The 23,348-nt window shown below is 40.6% G+C and overlaps 1 protein-coding gene across 11 annotated transcripts in view; it reads right to left on the reverse strand.

Moving 5' to 3' along the window:
• The window catches only part of LOC134227009 (unconventional myosin-IXb-like), a 261,892-nt gene that overhangs the window by 10,492 nt on the left and 228,052 nt on the right, over window positions 1–23,348 (reverse strand). For all 11 annotated transcript variants that reach the window (XM_062708183.1, XM_062708188.1, XM_062708187.1 and 8 more), the window contains 3 exons: window positions 8,027–8,575; window positions 6,515–7,838; window positions 5,429–6,439 (listed from right to left, as the gene is read on the reverse strand). In XM_062708183.1, coding sequence (XP_062564167.1) covers window positions 5,429–6,439; window positions 6,515–7,838; window positions 8,027–8,575 — 2,884 coding nt within the window. The remainder of the gene's footprint in view (window positions 1–5,428; window positions 6,440–6,514; window positions 7,839–8,026; window positions 8,576–23,348) is intronic.

Genomic DNA, 23,348 nt, shown 5'->3' on the forward strand with positions numbered 1-23,348 from the left:
GAGAGCTATTTTAACACGGTGGCGAGGCACTGGCTAAAGCGCTGCACTGGGTCATTACCAATATTTGGGAGGAGGAATTTTTGCCGCAGGAGTGGATGGAAGGTGTCGTGTGTCCGATCTACAAAAAGGGCGATAAGCTGGATTGTAGCAACTACCGCGCATTCACATTGCTGAACGCCGCCTACGAGGTACTCTCCAAAATTTTATGCCATCGACTAGATGGATCGGGTGATGTGCGTAGTTGGAGTTTCAGGGGCATACTCGAGTCCCTTCGAAACGCGCAGAGGGTTACGGAAAGGTGATGGTCTTTCATGGATGCTATTCAACATAGCTTTGGAAGGGGTTTAACGAAGAGCAGGGATTAACACAATTGGTACAATTTTCAATAAGTCCGTCCAGCTATTTGGCTTCGCCGACGACGTAGGAAACCTATATCAGACTGAAAAGCGAAGCTAAGCGGATCGGACTAGTCATCAACACGTCGAAGACGAAGTACATGGAAGGAATAAGTTCAAGAGAACACAATGCGAGCCACCCACCACGACTTTGCATCGGTGGTGATCGATGTGGTAGATGAATTTGTGTACCTGGGCTCGGTGACTGCCGAAAATGATACCAGCAGAGAAATTCGGAGACGCATAGTGGAGGAAATCGCACGTACTTTGGACTCCGCGAGACGCTCCGATCGAATAGAGTTTGCCGCCGTACCAAACTGACAATCTACAAAACGCTCATTAGAACGGTAGTCCTCTACGGACACGAGACCTGGACGATGCTCGTGGAGGACCAACGCGCACTTGGAGTTTTCGAAAGGAAAGTGCTGCGTACCATCTATGGTGGGGTGCAGATGGCGACGGTACGTGGAGGCGGCGAATGAACCACGAGTTGCATCAGCTACGGCCGGGCACGTAGTCAGAATATCGGACAGTAATCCGGTGAAAATGAGTCTCGACAATGATCCGACGGGCACAAGAAGGCGAGGTGCGCAGCGGGCAGGGTGGATCGATCAGGTAAAAGATGACTTGCGGATCCTCCGTAGACTGCGTGGTTGGCGACGTGTAGCCATGGGCCGAGCGAATGGAGAATACTCTTATTAAATAATAATTGTTCTCTCTAATCGAAAAACATCGTCACCTATAAGTGGGTATATCTATCTTTTTTCAAAGAATTGAAGCTTTGAGTACCCTCTAGCAGTGTCACTCTGCTATATAAATCACATCACAAAAAGGTATGGTTTAACACTGAGAAACTAACAGGCAGGTGAAAATTAATGTCATACCAATAAGCGCACTTATCATAAAGGCAAAGAAGTAGATACATATACGAGAAACGTAATCGCGTTCTCATTTGAAGTGATAAATCAGTTGTTGTTTTTATCCGGAGAAAATGTGAGTGACGAAACAGTATACTCCATTTGGAACACTGAGAACTTACAGTCACTCTCAAAATTGAGCGTACAGCATGGATTAGATGAATATATTCGAAAATTCCTAAGGAAATTTTATTGTTGGCTCGGTTGTTTTTAATGTATTTCAATATTCATCCCTTCCTTCAATGTATGCGTACATAAAATGGTTGAAATTTTTTCTCTAAAGTTCATTTATTTGAAAATAATCTCAAAATACGCCTGTTAGATGTGACAAAATTGAGCGTACACCGAATTTTTTTCTTACAAATTTCTTATTATAAACACGATTAATGTATTTTAATATTATTTTTTCATGATTATATTTATAATAATAAACATCCGCTACTTAAAGATTCAATATTTTGAAATTAAACCATTTTTTGGTCAAAATGGCGAACAAGTAAGATGTATAAACAATGCTATTTAACAATTCAATGCTGCTGGGCAAAATAGATACTTTAAGATATGGATTTCACCGGCATCGTGTCTTATATATGATGGATAATCGAAATCGAGCGAGACATACGATAAATTTGGGAAAATTCAGTCCGTAAATGATGAAAACAGATGTAAACATACAGAGAAAACGACAAATGTTGGGAATGGCATATTTCAAATTAAGTATAACTTTTTTTTAAAAGTCTAATGCACGAAAACGGATTTCCGGATAAACTGATACGGTTGATCAAGGCGACGATGGATCGGGTGATGTGCGTAGTTCGAGTTTCAGGGGCATTCTCGAGTCCCTTCGAAACCCGTAGAGGGTTACGGCAAGGTGATGGTCTTTCGTGTCTGCTATTCAACATCGCTTTGGAGGGAGTAATACGAAGGGCAGGGATTGACACGAGTGGTACGATTTTTACGAAGTCCGTCCAGTTATTTGGTTTCGCCGACGACATTGATATCATGGCACGTAACTTTGAGAGGATGGAGGAAGCCTACATCAGACTGAAAAGCGAAGCTAAACGGATTGGACTAGTCATCAACACGTCGAAGACGAAGTACATGATAGGAAGAGGCTCAAGAGAGGTAAATGTAAGCCACCCACCACGAGTTTCTAGCCACCACAGACGAAATCGAGGTGGTTGAAGAATTCGTGTACTTGGGCTCACTGGTGACCGCCGATAACGATACCAGCAGAGAAATTCAGAGGCGCATAGTGGCTGGAAATCGTACTTACTTTGGACTCCGTAAGACGCTCCGATCGAATACCAAACTGACTATCTACAAAACGCTTATAAGACCGGTCGTTCTCTACGGACACGAGACCTGGACGATGCTCGTGGAGGACCAACACACACTGGGTGTTTTCAAAAGGAAAGTGCTGCGTACCATCTATGGTGGGCTGCAGATGGCGGACGGTACGTGGAGAAGGCGAATGAACCACGAGTTGCACCTGCTATAGGGAGAACCATCCATCGTTCACACCGCAAAAATCGGAAGACTGCGGTGGGCCGGGCACGTAGCCAGAATGTCGGACAGTAATCCGGTGAAAATGGTTCTCGACAACGATCCGACGGGAACAAGAAGGCGAGGTGCACAGCGGGCAAGGTGGATCGATCAGGTGGAGGACGACTTGCGGACCCTCCGCAGACTGCGTGGTTGGCGAAGTGCAGCCATGAACCGAGCTGAATGGAGAAGTCTTTTATGTGCAGCACAGGCCACTCCGGCCTTAGTCTGATGATAAATAAATAATTTTTTTTAAAAGTCGATGTATAGGTAGCTTATAAGCTCAGGACACTCATGAATAATAATATTAATAAAAGAGCAGCACACGGATACATTATAAGATGTCATTTTATATTTGAAGACTCAGTCACCGTAGGAGGAAATTTGGTTGAATCATTTCAATTCAACAAGATATCATTAAATAAGCTGCCGAACTCTTAAAAAAGTTTATTTTTACTTGCCACATGGAAATCATCCAATTGTATCCCTTATGGTAACAGATCGTGGAGTTTTATCCAAATTTAATTATGAAATTACGATTTTAGGCTATCTTTTCAATATTCAATTAGAAGTGCTCTACGGGGTTGAAAAGCTGTTTTTATGTTCGGTACCTTAACATGCACCTTGTACTTTTAGAATTTGACTGTAAATGATCGGATTCAATAATATTACTCTTAATGATAGACCTGAGACAATAATCGAGCTTTAAAACAAATTTTAGTTAAAGACATACTAAATTTGAAATATGTCATTCCTAACATTTGTCGTTTTCTCTATATGTTTACATCTGTTTTCATCATTTACCGACTGAATTTTCCCAAATTAGTCGTATGTCTCACTCGATTTCGATTATCTATCATATATAAGATACGATGCCGGTGAAACATTCAAATTAAAGCATCTATTTTTCCCAGCAGCATTGAATTGTTAAATAGTAATGTTCTTACCTCTCACTTGTTCGCCATTTTGACCAAAACATGGTTTAATTTCAAAACATTGAATGTTTAAGTAGCGGATGTTTATTATTATAAATATAATCATGAAAAAACAATATTTAAATACATTAATCGTGTTTATAATAAGAAATTTGGTGCCAGCGAAAGTGGTACATAAACCATTTTCGTCGATTTAGTGTTTTTTACACCAACTGCTTCTGGGAGCAAAGGTTTAGTAAGGGAATGACGAAAAAGTGATTTTTGACAACTAAATCTGGAGATATGCACTTTTTAATTTATGGTATATATCACAATGGCAATTTCGTTGCCAGGAAAAGTGGTACATGTGCAGTTATACCCCCTAAAAACAGCTTATTGAAAAGAAAATTGTACAACATAGATGTTTCCGCAATAGATTTTAACCCTATTTTGAATTTCAAGATGGTTTACTGCCGTTTAAAATAATTTTAAAAATGTACATGTACCACTTGTACTGGCACCGATTTTAGGTTTCTGTTGCATTTTGTTCCTAATAATAGTGGTACATGTGCATTTTGTTCCAACAAACTTGAAATTTGTCAAGAAACTTCGCATATTTCTCATTACTACCTTTAGGCACATCAGTCATAACACGTTGGTACAGTTGAGATGCAGAAAATTGCTAATTTGAATTTTATTTTCGAAGTTTTCGGGAAAATGCGTCTCTTGTAAAATTTACTCAATGTAACATGTACCACTTTCGCTGGCACCGGTACATATATTGCATAATAGATCAATCTTCATTGCAGTAATGAATCATGAACATACGGATAAATATTATCACTTTAAAGTAACGGAGTAATCCAAGAGCTCTCTTTTTTCTTCGTTTGCTGACGTAGTAATCATTATCAGTAGTATTGGGAAAAGTTAAATTCCCAAATCTAATGCAAGAGCCCGAGTTAAATTCCACCGGATTCATGGCTCACAGGAGTTGTGCGCTTCATGATGCATGGTTGAGCATTGTGCTAATGATGCGCACTACTCATGATCTAATTGCGACATCAGAAGCTAAACAAAATAGACTTTTTTCAATTATTATGCTTTTGACCAAAAGCTGTATAACTTGCAGTAATGCGGTGTTCCTCAATGCATATCATTTTCTCCCAATTTAAAAGAAACTGACTTCACAAGACTTCACTGAGAAATCATAAAATAATCTGCATATTCTAAATTATATTAAGTATTTGAATAAAGTCTGAATAAAATCGGCAGACCAACAAAGTGGACCGGAGCGAGCGCGCGCGCTCCGGTTCCCTTTTTTGGTCTGCCGATTTTATTCGGCCTTGTGTGATTCGGCCTTTTGTGGTTTCGGCCTTTTGTAATTCGGCCTTTTGTGCTTTGGGCCTTTTGTGGTTTCGGCCTTTAGTGCATTCGGCCTTTTTTGCTTTCGGCCTTTTGTAATTCGGCCATTCGTGATTCGGCCTTTTGTGATTCGGCCTTTCGTAGTAGAACCGATATAAGATTAAGCTGCCTGCAAAGACCAACAACAACATATTTCAGCAATTGTAATCCTAAATATCCGTATCAGTGATTCATAAAATCAAAAATCAAATAATTTGCATTAAAAACCCACTTTCTAAAACTTGCAAAAACTCACCGTTGTAAGTCGTGTGCTCGTCGTGCTTCCGCTTCTTGTCCTTTTTCCGCTTCGCCTTCGGCTTCTCCGTCTCGCGCGAGTTCATAAACTCGTTCATAAACCCCCGGAACGCGTTCACGCCCATCGTCAGCGGAAAGTCGTTGTTCCGCCCGGAGGTCGTCTCGATGACCTGCTCGAAGTTAGCGATCAGATCCCGATACTTGATGTTGAGCAAGTCCGAGTTCTGCTTGTGCGCCACGCTGTACTGCGCCACCAGGTTGTCCTTGAACTCGCGCAGCGCTTGCTTGAACACCCGGTCACCTTCCGATGGCTTCTCGCAGTCGCTCTCCATCTTGCAAATCTTCTGCGTGATGAAATCCTGCATCAACTGCAGTTCTTTGGCATCGCTTATAATCTTATCCGTAGAGTCGGTGTACTCGCGGGTGGCTGAGAATTTCGAATTCGGAGTGCTCGCCCCGATTGGGGCGTGTTTATCGTGCTTTCCCGTTCGTATCCGCTTGGACCGTTTGGCGGCGCACTGTAAACTCTTGATGCCCCCATTCTGGATGCACTTGGTGTGCACCAGCACCTTACAGTCCAAACACCGATAGCCTTCGTTCACGAAAGAATCGCTCTCCTGACAACTGGCACACTTTTCCGCCTTGTTGATCCGCTGAACCTTGCGGAATTGATGCCCCGCTATATTTATTCGAGTGCTCGACTGGTACATATCGTTCCCCCGGTTCACTTCCAGCAACGGAATCTTATTGGTGGGATCGGAATTTCTCCGTTTGAGTGTATCCATGCCAGCGATGGCGCCCCGTCGACTGAGTCCGGTTTGACCGGATGAACCCCCTACACCGACGCCACTTCCACTGGAGGAGAAATCATCACTGAGATTCGTTTTGATACGCCGCGCTTTGCTCGGTACAATCACTCCCGAGCTTGTGTTCGATAACGTCAGATCGATGTCTTTGCTACCGGCATACTTGGAGTCTTCGGATTTTGTACCGAGTAGGGCAGCTGCTTTGCCTGTGTTTAGAAAAGAAAAAGAAAAAAGTTTACTTCATCTGTGGAATATTTGAAAATTAACGACGAAAAGCTTACCCTTTGGAGTAGTAGTGTTGTAGTAGTTTTGGGCAAAGTCGTCGGGATAGCTGCTGGATACCCGCTGAGAGGGCGGCAGGTTGCCTTGAGCCACCGGTGGGATGAATGGTTGCTGCTGCTGAGTAACGTAATTATAAAGGCTATTGCTACTGCCGCTGTTGCTGTTGGCGTTGGAATTGCTGGAGGATTTTATTGTATTGTTGTTATTGTTATTGTTGTAAGGATGCGGTTGTTGCTGATGTTGGTGCTGGAGGAATGCTGCTGCGGGGGAGGATGCGTACTGGACGTTTTGATAATTGGCTGAAGACAGCGATGGCGATAGGGATGATGACTGCAAATGTTGTAGATGATAATTTGAGTTTATTTCGTCGCCTTGACTTCTACAGAGGAGTTCCCGGCGACTGAGTGTGGTACTGGATTGTTGTTGCGTTTGACTCATTGTGTTACGGTTGAGATTCCGCTGGAGAGGAAGCTTTTGCGGTGGCTGTTCGGTAGGTGCATTCGGACTACTACCGCTGCTACCGCTGTTGGCAATTCCGGGAGTGGCCACTGAAGAAGAGAGACTATCTAAACCGGTATTTACAAGAACGATTTCAACATTACTGGAACTAAAACTATTATTGCTGTGGTTTTGATTTCGAATCATTCCACTACTGAGACCAGGGCCGCTACTGCCATAGGCATCATACCGTAGCCGATGGCTCGGCGATGGTCCCGAATCTACCCGTCGTACTGGCATTTTGCCACTACTGGACCCACTACCCATCGAACTGAGTCCTCGCTCATAGCGATACTTGGCCAGTTCTGCGTCGTCAAATGTACTTTTGCTTGCTCGCTCGATTTCGTACTTCCGTATTGGTCGATCCAACACATCGTCCTGCCGTTGAAGTGGTATTTTTGCGGCAAGCTGTTGTTGCGACTGACTGCTACCGTAGAGCGATTCCAACAGCTCACTATCCGTGCTCCCACTGCTGGTATGCTTCTCTAGTAGCGCTCCGTGCCTCAAGGCCGCAGAAACGTAGCTCGGATCGTCCACAAGACCCATGTCCTCGTAGCAGTCCTCGTCGTCTTCGTCCTCATCATCGTCGTCGTCGTCGATGAAATCCGCACTACTTAGGCTATTATCGCTGAACAAGGCTCGATTCTTGTTCACTATGTCGATGGCCGATTCGAAACTGATGCCAACCGGAGGGGAAGGTTGCTTTTTTCCGACGATCGCTTTGTGGAGTTGAATCTCCGGCGTGTCGAAAGAATTCTCCAGCGACCGTTCTGCCGCTGGAAGGCTTTGCGTCGAACGTAGTTTGGCACGTTCTCGTTGAAGTTTCTGCAACGGTTAAATTGATGTGGAAATTTATTAAAATTTGTTTAAAGACGTAAATAATTAGCTACAAAACAATTAGCCTCAAAGCTACAAATAACACCCCGGTTTTAAAACTGTTTATATAAGCATAAGTACATTACCCCACATTTAGTAAACATTGTTATACTTATGAGTATTCCCAAGAAACATACCTTGCTTAGCGTCACCTTAAATCGATCGCGTGCCTGGTTCCCTCGTATCCTCGCCTGTATCACCTGCACTCCGGACTTCAGTTTGGAGTACCATTTCCGCACCGAGTATCCTCGCCACGTACTCTGGATAATGGTGGCAGCATCGGTTCTCAACTTGCGCAAGAACTTGGCTTGCTTCTCCTTCACATACAACCGCCAGTACGTTTGGATCGTACAAGCCGCACTCCGGTACTGGCAGTACTTTTTCCGCTGCAGTATCGACCGAAACCACCGCTGGATCGTGATGATGCTGTCTATGATCTTCGTGTGAAGGCATATGTCCAGCCGCATCTTCTGCGACTCTCGCATGTAGATCTTGGTCAGCCCCAGCTGGTAGTGCTGCTTGTTCAGGTCCATCGTGTTCATAAAGTCCCGCACGTCCTTTTGGGAGCTGATCAACCCCTTCGGCAGCAGTATTCGATACAGCTGGATGAACTCTTCGTACGTGAGCCGCACATTGTAACCGGCTCGCCGTATCCGTACCGTTTCCAGCATTCCCGTATAACGGAGCTAAAAAGAAAGGAAAAAGTAATTATCACCTTGCGAATTTCGTCTGCGGGGGCTAATTCTACGAATTTGTTTAATTTACAAACGCACTTTCCCACAGCATCGTTGTCGATTGGCAACGGATGCAAGCCGTGATGATCAAAACAAGGCCAACTAACTTCATAGCAACATTGCGATACCTTTCCGAAGGTATGCACTTTTACAATCTTTTAATTTATGACCTGACGGTCAGGATGCTATTTGCTTCCTCAGGTCGCCATGCGGAGACCCCTGTCGTAAAACAGGAAGAAGTGTTTTGCCATGCCTCCCGCACGCAAACAGGAAGAGTCCGAGTGATAAACGAAGATAACATGAAAAGGAACGAGACTAAAAAACAACTACGGCAATGCCTTATCGTAAATCCGCTTTTGTCATCTTCCGTTTTTTAGCATTCCGTCTGGGACGGTATATTATTGGTCTGCTAATGCACTTTGTGGATTAACGTGCGGTACCTATATAGATATCTTCTCCGCGAGGAATGTGCGCATACTTCGTCACGTCTTGTTTATTTGGAATGCTCTTTTATCTGTTGTTGATGGATTACAATTTCAAGGGTAGGTTGGCGAACAGTCGCCTCCGCTCAGCGCCGCATAATCTGGGTCTGACATCGGAGTACTCTTTTTTTCGGTTTGTGAGACAGCTTACGAACAAAAAGAGATCATATTACTAATGAGGCTTGAAATGATTTCTCGACAGCATCGGAATGGAAGTGTTCAAGTTGGTAATTCAGGTGCCAACAACGATGTCAATTTGGAACAGGTTAATTATTTCTAGTGAAAGAATTGAAATTATTTTTTTGATTTTGTTGTTCGAAGTTTTTTTTTATCAGATATTCATCCTACTAGTAGCATTTTTTAGCGCGTGTTGTTTGTTTATTTCTTACTAGCAGACCCAACGAACTTCGTTTCGCCTAAAATTGATTTACTCTCCGATTAGTTAGTTTCTCTGGGCAAACCATGATTTCGATGAAGTGTTGAGTTGATCGATCCCTGTCATCTTCGCCTTCTTAAGAAAAAGAATGTTTGTTCCAAATTTGGTTGAAATCGGGCAAGGGGTACAGAAGTTATGCTGGAACATTGGATCATTGCATACCTTGCTTTTATTTATTAATCTTGAATCATTATCATATAATTATCATACCTTTTAAAATTTGGAATAAAGGTTACTCGATTATGGATCACTATGCAATTTGATCATTCATAATCATCAATCATTAATCATATCGATCGTTAATCATTAACCATACACATAGTGTGTCAACATTTAATCACGATCGGTAATCGTTAATCATAATCCAACGGTTTTTTCATCTATTATTCATAATCGTTAATTATTGTCAAAAATGAATTTAATCATTAATCATTATCAGTCATCATTTTCAAAAATTATAATTCATTAATCATAATCTTTAACCATAGAGTTGAATGATTTAATCATTTAATCTGCTTAGAATTGGTCCTGGGGTCAGGAGTTACACTGAATTGCCCGTTTTCTAAAGACAACCGCTTTCCCTTTACCCTTCCTCTTTTCTCAACGGCCATTTCACCCCCTTTGTTATCTTCTCCTAGGGATAGAAAATGTGTGTACCAAATTTGGTTGAAATCGGTACAGGGGTTCAGAAGTTACACTAAATTGCCCGTTTTCTGAACAATACCCCTCCCTTCAGACCCCTACCCCCCTTATCCAAATTTCCCTCCTGTACGATCGGCTCCTCATAGTGAATATGTGTACAAAATTTGATTGAAATCGGTCCTGGGGTTGGGAGTTACACTGAGTTGCTCGTTTTCCAAAGACAACACCTCCCCTATACCCTCCCCTTTTTTCCAATGACCATCCCATCCCCTTTGTTATCTTTTCCTTATGATGTAGAATGTGTGTACCAAATTTGGTTGAAATCGGTACAGGGGTTCATGATTTACTTTGAATTGCCCGTTTTCTAAACAAAACCCCTCCCTCCAGACCCCTCCCTTTCCCAAATCCCTCCCATATGATTACCTCCTCGTAGTGAATATGTGTACAAAAGTTGGTTGAAATCGGTCCAGGGAGTTGAAAGTGACACAGAATTGTTCATTTTCTTAACAAAACCCCTCCCACCACCCTCCCCTTTTCTACATGACCATCCCACCCCTTTGTTAACTTCCTCTGAGGATAGAGAATGTCTGTACCACATTTGGTTGAAATCGGTCCTGGGAGTTGAAAGTTACACAGAATTGTTCGTTTTCTGAACAAATCCCCTCCCACCACCCCTCCCCCTTTTCTACATGACCATCCCACCCCTTTGTTAACTTCCTCTGAGGATAGAGAATGTCTGTACCAAATTTGGTTGAAATCGGTCCTGGGAGTTGAAAGTTACACAGAATTGTTCGTTTTCTGAACAAAACCCCTCCCACCACCCCTCCCCTTTTCTACATGACCATCCCACCCTTTGTTAACTTCCTCTGAGGATAGAGAATGTCTGTACCAAATTTGGTTGAAATCGGCCAAGTGGTTCAGAAGTAGTTAGCGAACATACATACATAGATTGGTTTTTATATATATAGATTTCCCTGGTATTTCCACTGGTATTGATTGAAAGTTTTTGTATTACGGAGAAAAGGAAAAAATTGGAAAGCTAAGTGAAAAAAACGCGCAAAGGGGAAAACCTTGCAATCCCATAGAACAAATCAAAAATCAAATGCGTTGAATCGAATTCAATAATTATAACAAATCGATTGTTCATATGTTTAACAATTTAAAAGCAGTCATGAAGTCATCTCTCGATGTCATAATCGCCGAGACTGCTAACAACGTTCGCTCAACCGGGACCACTTGGGCTACGTATTTAGTAGAAGCAGAGATGATCCGTCCGTAGAGCTAACTCACAGTGAGTTAAAATCATCCATGAATTCAGGTCCGGACGACATTCCGCCCGCGTTTTTGAAAAGGCACATCGAATTTCTGCTTGCTTCCATTTAACTGATTTTCAGCAAATCGCTATCCAGTCAAGTATCCAGTGGACTTTTCCGTCCGTGACAAATTATGCCATACATATTAAAAACAATTGCTGGCCTCCTGTGATTGTCCCTTCAAACAGCTTCTCAACGATATTTTTTTAGCAAAAGCAAAATGAAATTTTTAACGAAGAATTAAAAAAAATTTCCTAAAAAATTAGGAAATTGTCAATAAAGAAATCAGGGTATGAGCAATAAATAAATATAAAATTTCCACAAACAATGCAAAATTTCCATAAACAATTAATAATTTTTATAAATCAGGACTTTTAAAAGCAAAAATTGCAATTATATTGTACTGCTCATAAAAAAATCTACTCCGCTTATTTTTATTCGCAACAAAATATGAGCGCCAGATATTTAGCCGCCTAAACACACCTCCAGAAATAAAAGCTATTTCGATATTTTTTGAAAATTCGACCGCCGAATAATAGTTAAATTATTTTAGATAAAGTACTCCCACTGGAGCTTCGTCCTTTTTGTACGTTACTGAGGTTTTCGCGTTTCTTCAGTTCGATGTTGCCGACCAAACAGGGGGCGTCCACGTAGCACAAATCGGAGAAAAATACATGAAGGACCAAATCCCGTGACACTGGTTTACAGCAGCCTTAAGGTGTTTCACACACAGTGAGATAATCCAACGAAGTTATTTTCGGTATCGTAATAGAATATGCACTGGATTGCGCAAACCTTAAGAGTTAAGGCCGGCACACAATGGATCCGGAAGGCAATCCGGAAATTTGACAGCTAGTTTGAATACATGCAGTCAAACGTAGCAACGCACAATGCTTCCGGAATGAGTTTGCGGATTGTACTAAATGCAAAGTAAACCGCAAACCTGTCCGCACCATTTGAACAATCTCAAACTTTGCGGAGGAATTCCTGGAGGAACTTCCGGGGGAATTCCTGGAGGAACTTCCGGAGGAATTCCTGGAGGAACTTCTGGAGGAATTCCTGGAGGAACTTCCGGAGAAATTCCTCGAGGAACTTTCGGAGAAACTGCTGGAGAAACTTTTCGGAGGAAATTCTTGGAGGCAGTTCCAGGGGAATTCCCCCAGAAAGGGTCTCTCGGAGGATTTTTTAGAAGAATTTTCGGAGGATTTTTTGTATTTCTAAGGAATTTCTGAAGGAATCTTTATAAAAACTTCCGAAGTTAATGTTTGAGGAATTTCTGGGGGAATTCCTGGAGATACTTGCAGGGGAATTACTGAAGAAACTTCGGGAGGAACTGCTGGAGAAACTTCCGGAGGAATTCCTGGGGGACTTTGAGAGGAACTAGAGGAACTTCCGGAGAAAATTCTGGAGAACTTCCGGAAGAATAGCTGGAGGAGCTTCCGGAGGAATTCCTGGATGAACTTCCAGAGCAATCCTTGGAGGATCTTCCGGACCATTTCCTGGGAGAAATTCTGGAGTTTCTGGAATAACTTCCGAAGGAATTCCTGTAGAAATTTGAAGAGGACCCCCTATAGAAACTTCTAAAGGAAATTTTTTGAGTAATTTTTGGAAATATTCCTGAAGGATCTTCCAGAGAAATTCTTGGAGAAACTTCCCGAGGTATTCTTGAAGGAATTTTCGAAGATATTTTTAAATAAACTATTTATAATTCATGTGGAAATTTCTGAAGGATATCCTGTAGAAACTTCCGGAGGAAATTTTGTAGTCATTTCTAGAGGAATACTTGGAGGCACTTCCAGAGTAATTCTTAGAGGAACTTCTAGAAGAATTTACGGAAAAACTTCTGGATAAACTCTCGGAGGAATTTCTGAGGATTTTGTGGAAAATCTCCTGGAAAAACTACCGAAGGAATTTCTGGAAAAATCTTCAGAAGAATATCTTGAGGTACTTTCGGAGGAAGTCTAGGAGGATTTTATGAAGGAATTTGTGCAGGAGCTTGCGAAGGAATTCTCGGAGGAATTTCTCAAGAAATTCGTGGAATGACTTGTGGGGAAACTTGCCTAGGATCAATCACGATTTTTAATTAACCTCCATCCTCCAATGTCCAAAAAATAAGTTTTAATTCTCCTTCAAATTTTCTGAATACTTTAATAACTTGTCTAAATAAATATAAGCTCCAAATCTCGAGCGCCAGAGATACATATATCCATTCCGTAATAACTTATTTGGAACTCAACAGCGATAAGAAAATGTTAACTGCTCAACTGTCATAAACCGTATGCATTGTGGGTTGCTTATCCGTTTTGCGTACGTTTTGTATTTTAGTACAAAACGAATCAAACGGATTACAAAACGCAAACGCAACGTATCCATTGTTTTTTTGGCTAGGCCATGTTCCATGAACATCGGCAAACCACAGGAAAAAATAAATAAACAACCAGGACGATAACCATGACAACTGTAGAAAATTAGAACAATTCAAATTTATTTTGAAGCGTTGCTTTATTTTACTGGGTACCGTCATCTTAGTAAACTGGAACCATAAAATGAGTACTAATTTAATCTAACCCCAACATTTTGATAATTATATCTGTGGATACACTATGCCCAGGGCGTCGATAAAGTTTCCAACCCGAAAACATCCTAGACCGAACCGAGAATCGAACTCGCCATCTCTGGATTAGCAATCCTACGCCTTTGCTCGCAAGGCTATTGGAGACCCCTAAACACACGTGACGCGATTCTATCGCTTGGCGTATGCGATTCTGTCGGATTAATCAGGGGTTTTCCTCAATAATTTCTAACTACCCCACTGCAAATAAAATAAAACATAAAGTTTTCTTTATTTGAATGCAGATATATTTTTTTTTCTGGTGATTCGATTATCCATCCAGGTTTTCACGCTCACCATAATGGCGGATGCTATAAAAAGTTTGACATTAACTGCTTCCAGACACTGAACTGAAATTTTCATCTAAGCATGCATTGATGTTATTCGTCTCCAACGACAACCTCAAATTTGTTATTTTTCCGTCAACAAGAAAATCTGTATAGGAGTATCCAAATTGATTATTTTTATATTTCTCTAGATTTGAATACATTTTTTTTTTTAACTATTTCAGATACTGAAATGTAAGGCAATACAATAATAATCTAAGCATACCAATGAGCGAAAGACGGAAGAAATTTGCTATGTTTGGGTTCACTATTTCATGAAATGTCAGTAGCAAAGAGCGGAAACAGCTGGTTGATGGCCCTTGAAATGAAAAACTCATGCAGATTTTGTTTCATTGCTGTCCTACAATTATTTGATGGATTGTTTTAATTATCTAACAGTTATAAGTGATTTTGAATCTGGTATTGAGAGCACATTTTGAATACATTCGAATCTTTACAACATGAGTATGGGTGTTCTAATAGCTTTTTACCTAAAACCAAAATATACTGTTGGTCCGAAACATAAAACATATTGGCGTCCGCAATATGAAAAGAAAAATATTTAAGCTCCGATTGGACAGTCGACGGTATCAGGGTTTGACAACAAAATATATGGGCTAACTGCCAAATCCTACCTTTACTATCGCTGTTCCGTTTCATTGCGTTGAAATCTTTACTGCTATATAGAAACGATACAATCCGATACAAAAGTATCCCACTCGGAACTGTATGAAATTTAAAGGAAAAGGAGCATTTAGTAGCATTGTTATGGAATAAAATTTTAGCCAACAATTTATAAGTATCGCCATCTTAATAGAGTTGCGTTGAAGTTAACCAAAGAGTGCTCCAGGCTTATGCAGATTACGACTAGGAGGTCGAGTCACAACTTCAGTTATCCACTTCAAAAACGTTTAACAACCATCTACCGGGAGCCGAGTGTCTCACGAGCTCTATTTATTATATAGTCACTGTCCGTAGAATCAGAGGAATATTGTTCGCATCTTGCTCTTCGCATGTACCCAATAAAGGGACCCAAGACCAGGCATTGCAAACCATCCTATCATTCGATCTTTTGAACAAAGATACTGATGAAATAATGGGATATCGATCTTAGTTATCTATCCGCTCATTAAGCAAAGTGCAATGTTCGTCACGGAGAAACATTTTTTCACAGCTTTTGTTGTAGCAACACCTTCGCAACGCGAACAAACCTAGAACCGCGCTGGCTATCCGGATCATCATTGAATGCTCAAATGATAATATCTTAGGGATAATATCTTTGCACAAGCAAAGATAATATCCAGTGCTCAGATGATATTGCAATGCCTGCCCAAGACCAATCGACCAGAATGGTAAGATTAAACATGTCTAACCTAATAGCCTATTCAGATAACGAGCTTTATAACGTGCGATAACGAAGTAGAAAATTGAAAATTTATGCCAAAGCACACACAATTACTAACAAATGGCACATTTTAATTTAATCAAATTTCTTCAGAATATACAACTTTCTTCCTATTTCCATAAAAGCGTATGTCCATCAGATTTGAATTTAACTTCCGATTCGATTTTCAAATGAATGTCACCAAATCCGTTCCAAAAATATGCGTAGTTTATAGTACATAGAAGGAGACGTCTTGTGAACGAAACAATGAGTTGTAATGGTATCCAAATATCTGGAATGAAGTGAGAATTAGTAATACATAAACCAGAATAGTTATCCAAAGTTTGGTATTCCTGTATGAGTTTTCTTATTGATGGCAAATAAATAAACACATTGACTGTTATTGGTATCAGAAACATTCATGCTTACTTAGATGAAAATTTCAGTTCAGTGTTTGGAAGCAGTTAATGTCAAACTTTTTATGGGATCCGCCATTATGGCGAGCGTGGAAAGCTGGATAGTGAAAAAAAACATTACCATCTCTAAATGAATTTCAAATGTAAAAAATAAAGAATTAATCAATTTTAGTGAAACGAAAGATAGTATAGCATATTAACAATATATTCCACCTCGTGAGTTTTCATATGTTAGATAATGGGCGGCACTGTCCTGGCAGCTGAAGTCACCTCATTCACTACGTTTCACAGTTGAATAATAGGCCTTTTCACGAGACGTTTAAAAACAGCTAATTTTATCGTCAATTGCCAGTTCTTCTATGAAAGTGACAGCTTCGGACTTGCGGGCCTGTTCAGTGGTTATAAACAAGTGCAATCTCGGCAGTGTCACATGAAAAGGCCTATAGATAATACCCTAAAAGTAGGCAATTAATTATGGTTGAAATGCGCTATGTCGGAACTGGAATTCTTGTGATTTTTTCCGATGAGCTGGGAAAGTATTGAAGTTGCACAAGGAAGACGGGCCTGTCAGCCACTTAAGGGTTAAAATACTACGGTGTGACTATTACTTTTGATATAATTCATGGTCTGTGTAAAATCTGAATAGAAGCATTTGTATTTTAACACAATTTTAAAATAAATGCCAACGCCGGATATCTTGTTCGTAGTTTCGCTAAAATCAAATCACATATAATTGTGCGTGTTATCTTTTATCGTGTGTTTGATTTGATGTGCTCACCAACACATTATTTCGCTCTATTCCGAAAAGTGCTGCAGTCAAAGAAAACAAACAGTCTCGATTTTATTTAAAGAAACATAGAGCAAATATTGCATTTGCTTGTGCAAAGATATTATCCCTAATCGAAGAGCACTCTGGAAAGATATTATCATTTGAGCGTTCGATGATGATCCGGATAGCCAGCGCGGTTCGAGGTTTGTTCGCGTTGCGAGGTGTTGCTACAACAAAAGCTGTGAAAAAATGTTTCTCCATGACGAACATTGCACTTTGTTTACTGAGCGGATAGATAACTAAGATCGATATCCCATTATTTCATCAGTATCTTTGTTCAAAAGATCGAATGATGGGATGGTTTGCAATGCCTGATTAATTCCTTATTTTAGTCAAATTTTATTCCACATCTCGATACTTCTATGAGTGTGCAGAAAGCACAAACGGATGTTGTCTATACGGGACCTATCTATATTTATTTATTTAGTTTACATCTAAACAGATAACATGCGAATGCGCCCCACGCTCGCCAAGTCGTTTTGCACCTGGTCTGCCCACCTCGCTCGCTGTGCTTTACGCTGTCTCGTACCTGCCGGATCGAAAGTGTTGCTGTCCGGAATTCTTACAACATGCCCTGCCCATCGTAGGGATTTACTGGGTACCGGCTAGATACTGGGTTCGCCGTAAAGCTGGGCGAGCTCGTGGTTCATTCTTCGCCGCCACACACCGCCAAAGATGGTCCTAAGCTGGGAGGGAGCTCTCGATACTACACATCAAATCAAGTATATACTGTCGTCATGCATCAAGTAAATTTTCAATAAGAAAAAACAATCAACGTAGGCGCCACATGAAATGACTAAATTCTGTTTTGCGTGTTATTGTTGTTATATTGCCTTCAAAAATTTGCTTGCCGAGAGTTTCGTTTTCGGCTCACACTAACAGCTAGATTTCGGCTCGGCTTGACACACACATTTTTCGTATCTGTTTCTCCCTCCCAGGTCCTAAGCACCCGTCTCTCAAATACTCATCAAGTCCTCCTCGAGCATTGTCCATGTTTCATATCCGTAGAGGACTACCGGTCTTATCAGCGTCTTGTAAATGACACATTTGGTGCGGTGGTGAATCTTTTTTGACCGCAGCTTCTTCTGGAGCCCGTAGTAGGCCCGACTTCCACAGATGATGCGCCTTCGTATTTCACGACTAACATTGTTATCAGCCGTTAGCAAGGATCCAAGGTAGACGAATTCCTCGACCACCTCGAAGGTATCCCTGTCTATCGTAACACCACTTCCCATGCCGGCCCTGTCGCGCTCGGTTCCGCTCACAGGCATGTACTTAGTCTTCGATGCATTCACCACCAGTCAAACTTTTGCTGCTTCACGTTTTAGGCGGGAGTACAGTTCTGCCACCTTTTCAAATGTTCGGCCGACAATGTCCATGTCATCCACAAAACAAATAAATTGGCTGGATCTGTTGAAAATCGTACCCCGGCTGTTACACGCGGCTCCGCATGACACCTTCTAGTGCAATGTTGAACAACAGGCACGAAAGTCCATCACCTTGTCTTAGTCCCCAGCGCGATTCGAAAGAACTGGAGTGTTCGCCAGAAATCTTCACACAGTTTTGCACACAATCCACCGTTGCTTTGATCAGTATGGTAAGATTCCCAAGGCAGCTGTTCTTGTCCATAATTTTCATATGCCGCTTGGTGCACACTGTCAATCCTAGCAAATATAGAGTGATCTCTTTCACCCGTGTACGTCAGCCAATAATTTACTGTAATGCAACGTCTGGCGCAATACGCAGCTAACATTCAAGCATCATGTCTTTTATGTGATTGAGAAGGCCTCTAGAACATTGGAAATATTGGGATTCAGTTTTCGTATCGCCAAGGGCTTCACCGATCTTTATTGCTTGAACTAACTGTACTGTTCGCTGGTTCGATCTATGCTGGTATACTGTTTCGCTGTCTTGTATCCTAGTTACCAGAACGGATCGGCTAGAATTGAATCTTTTCAACGCCGCTTCATTCGTTTTGCTCTTCGGTTGCTTCCATGGCGAGATCCATTCCAGTTACCCAGTTACAGCAGCCGTTATCAATTATTTAATCTTGAAGGTCTACAACTGCGGATGCACATTGCACGGGCAACGGACGTTGCTGAAACGCTTCAAGACAGGATAGACTGCCCTGAAGTTGCGTGCGTGAATGATGTATGTGGACAAAAATCTTATTCATTTTTTAAGACCATTATCCGATTGCTTGCCATCGCCACAAGTTGCTTTCGACAATCAATTTTTTTTCCGTTAGACAACTTTTCAGTTCGGTTATTGTGTTCATGTCAATAAGTCACTGTTTTGCCTTGTTCACTAAAGTTCGCCATTGATGAAAAGGCATTTTTTTATTCCGATCAAATCGGATCTTTATATGGAATGGAAATACATGGAATCCATCGCGAATATTAAGACCAGTCATACATAAATGTTAATATTGCCCAAAGTGCTATTTTCTCGAATGTCGGAATCCCAGTCCGGCCTAGGAAATTTCCGATTGGGGATTATCTTTTGTAGGAAATTTACTTGTGCTAGCCACGTGATACATATACACATTTTGATTAGATTCCTCGAAGTTTAAAGAAACGCTTAGTGGAGCTGTGGAGCGAAAGGCCAAATAGCAGATGTCCCTTGTCTCTTTCCGGATAATCTATCTTCAGATTTTTTCTGCTCTCCTTGTTTTCAGCATTTTGAAATATGTTTCCTTGCTAAAACAGCTTTACATAAATTGCTTTCTTTGAGACAGAAATTACACTCTGAAAGCTGATTTTCATCATATGAAAGCAACAAATAGTCTGCTTTTACACTCAGTTAAAAAAAAAGTTCAAATCTTTTTTTGCTCAAATTCGAGAAAACATTGTTTACAAGCGTTTTAGTACTGCTGCTAATGGAGGCCATTTTTGACATTTTTCGATTTTACGGTTTTGTTTTTCTTAATATTACCATTATCAACGCTAATTTGTTACCTTATTATCTGCCCATGACAACAATAAAATTCTCAATGACATTTTTGATGACATGTAAGTAACAGAGTCTATTATATATAGAGTTACGCAAAGAGTGAAGCCAAATCTACCTACACGGAAGCCTGCAAGTACCCATTAATGGGTACTTTCGTACCCATTATGAAGAAAAGCGGCATAACTCATTTAATGAGTAAATCGCTTTTACCCATTAATGGGTATTCGAATGAAACTTCACAAAATGGGTATTTTTAACTCGTCAGCTCAAACCAATAAATGCGTAAAAATCACCCGTTGCCCCGATTTGTTTTTCTTCTGCATTTTAATGGACTTTAACGATTTCAACAAACAGATCATACAATTTAAAAGAAAAATTAAACGAGAATATTTATTCATTCGACATTTTACATTAGACGGAATCCTTATTTATATACTTTTATGAGGATGCTTCTCTGTGCAACCATATTTTCATCCCAGTCTTCCGGCTGCAGCTGCTTCATCCTGGAGCATACAAAATCCGGAACTACCGACATCACTCAAATCCGATTAAGCCTCGGATTAGGCTATGATAGGTTGAATACTCCTAATCAAGTTCCGGTGAATCCAAAACTCCAGCGCCTCATGTAGTTGATGCAAAAATTATTGCACGTACAATTTCTGCAACGATGAAAAAATTATGACATTGCCGATTCTACTTATGGTTCCTCGAAGTAAATTAGTCTAAACTTACCTTTGGTGGTTTTTGAGCACTTCCAAGATACGAAAATATTCAATTCGTGACTAAATTTACATTTTTTTCGCCTTCGCAAAAATGTTATTTGAACAGCAGGAAAAAATGGCAGCGTTTCAATAAATACGTCCGAGTACTGTTCACCCATTATTCTTACGGGAAGAATTATATTGGAATGGGGCTAAAGTACCCTTTTTCTGATTATTAAAAAATACCCATTTTGTGACATTTCAGTACTTGATCAAAAAATGGGTGAATGAAACTCACTTAATGGGTATTTCCAAGCTTCCGTGCAGGCAGGCACACCCAAGTTTTCTGATGATCCTTATGAGGATTAGGGATCCTATAATGAGAGATATGCGAAAGCGGCCATTGTAAGCCAATCGAGCATTGACAACTGTCAAAACGTGAGCCAAATGAACGTTGTTATTGTTGCAGATTGAGACGAGGTTGAGAGGTATTGAGATAGATTTTATGAAAAGTTTCATCGAATAAACAATTTGTTTTACTTTCGCGAGTAGGAGTTATCTAGTTTATGTATCGTGTTCCGCCTATTTGTATTGCACTTTTATTTCAGTGGTAATGCTTATTTCAACACTGTTATAGTGGACAGACAAACATATTCCAAATTGTTATCAAATGCAAAGTCATATACAAGCTTCAACATTTTGCGCTGCGGCAAGTGCTGGAAGCGTTTGCTAACAAAAGTAACAGCGTTTACTGGCCTTGTTGTTTTCTAATTTTTTTGCAGCGAAAAAGAGACAAAGCAGTCCGTGCAGTGCCCTATAGGATCTCTAATAAGGATATATGATATTGAAAATTGTCTAAAAATTAAATGAAACAAGATTTGTGGACCATGTGAGAATTAAAAAAATAATTCTTAAATGCCATCTCCGTTATGAGTGCGAATGAAGGTTTTGTCCTAATACTTTCACCAAGTTCGAACACTTTGTAGATTTTTCTGTCATTGTAACAAAGATTCTTTAGTTTTATAATTTTGGAAAGGTGTATGGACATTTTGAGAAAATTTAGAGATCTAGAAAGGATTATTAATGTATTAAATGTAAGGCTCATGAGTTCCACGGATTCTTTCGTAATTAACAGCTTTATTTTCATGGGTTAGACAAAAAGGTTATGATAGGTAAAATTATGTTGAAATTCAAATCAGCATAACTTTGCGTAGAATAATCCGATTTTAATAAAACCAGGACCATCAGAAGCGGACACTGTAGTATCCTGTTCCTCTGCAAAACCTGAGATTGGTCCTTGGCCACCGGAGATGTTCCGGGTTTTCCGAGGGTATGTTCAAGATTCATTTTTCGACTGCTTGTCATTTTATGTGACGTTCATTGCCATCATGTTTTATGCTCTCTCCAAAAACTAGAACTAATATGCCGATCAATGGTGGCTGTAGATCAAGAATCCATCAAAACTACGCAGAGATATCTCGCTTAACTTTTCAAAAAGACCTAAGTAACATTTTTTTCATGAATTAATTTGAATACTGCAGTCAATAGCTTTCATGTTGTTCTGTTGATTGCACTATTCAAATTAATTCATGAAAAAAATGTTACTTAGGTCCTTTTGAAAAGTTAAGCGAGATATGGCCTTTTCCGTAATAACGGTCCCCGGAACATGATGAAATGATAACAGATCGGAGTAATGCAAATATGAGTATCTAACTTCATGGCTTTGCGTCTGATGATTTCAGAAACATTTCCAGAATGATAGTGTCCACTGCCACCCTTATAGCAGGTTCCAAGTAGGGCCTCCAGTTTTCCCGGGAATCAACTTCCCGGGAAACGGGAAACAAAATCGAAAACTCCCGGATCCCGGGAAATAAATTTGAGCGTTTTAATCGACAGAAATGTATTCAAAATTGGGGCCCTCCTTAGCCGTGCGGTAAGACGCGCGGCTACAAAACAAGACCATGCTGAGGGTGGCTGTGTTCGATTCCCAGTGCCGGTCTAGGCAATTTTCGGATTGGAAATTGTCTCGACTTCCCTGGGCATAAAAGTATCATCGTGTTAGCCTCATGATATACGAATACAAAAATGGTAACTTGGCTTAGAAACCTCGCAGTTAATAACTGTGGAAGTGCTTAATAAACACTAAACTGCGAGGCGGCTCTGTCCCACTGTGGGGATGTAATGCCAATAAGAAGAAGAAGAAGATGTATTCAAAATTATTATGATAACTGTTTTGAAGTAGATTTACTACTGCGTGCTCAATGTTAAAATTCCTACTTACAAAAGTAAGAAACTTGTCAATTTATTTTTCAAATAGGGGTAACGGCTCAAACCTTGGCCCATTATGCTACGGTTGAGCACATTTATCGTTATAAATCTTCTTATATTGCATTTTCAACCAGAATTATTCCACCAGCCAGCTTGCTTACATTTGGTTTTGACGCCAAATAGCAAAAAACGACGATGAATGTCCGCAATATCTCATTTAAACCAGCGAAAGTCTCGAGAGAAATGGACAAAAGGTCGGCATCCTTGTCCCTATCATGTGGATAATTTTTCAGCCCACTTGGGACGAGTGAGTGTTGATTTCGAACATACGAGAGATAAAGATGGGTTGCTGTTTATAGTACCAG

Source organism: Armigeres subalbatus, chromosome 3 (genome assembly GCF_024139115.2).
Source record: "Armigeres subalbatus isolate Guangzhou_Male chromosome 3, GZ_Asu_2, whole genome shotgun sequence".
NCBI classification, from domain to species: domain Eukaryota; kingdom Metazoa; phylum Arthropoda; class Insecta; order Diptera; family Culicidae; genus Armigeres; species Armigeres subalbatus.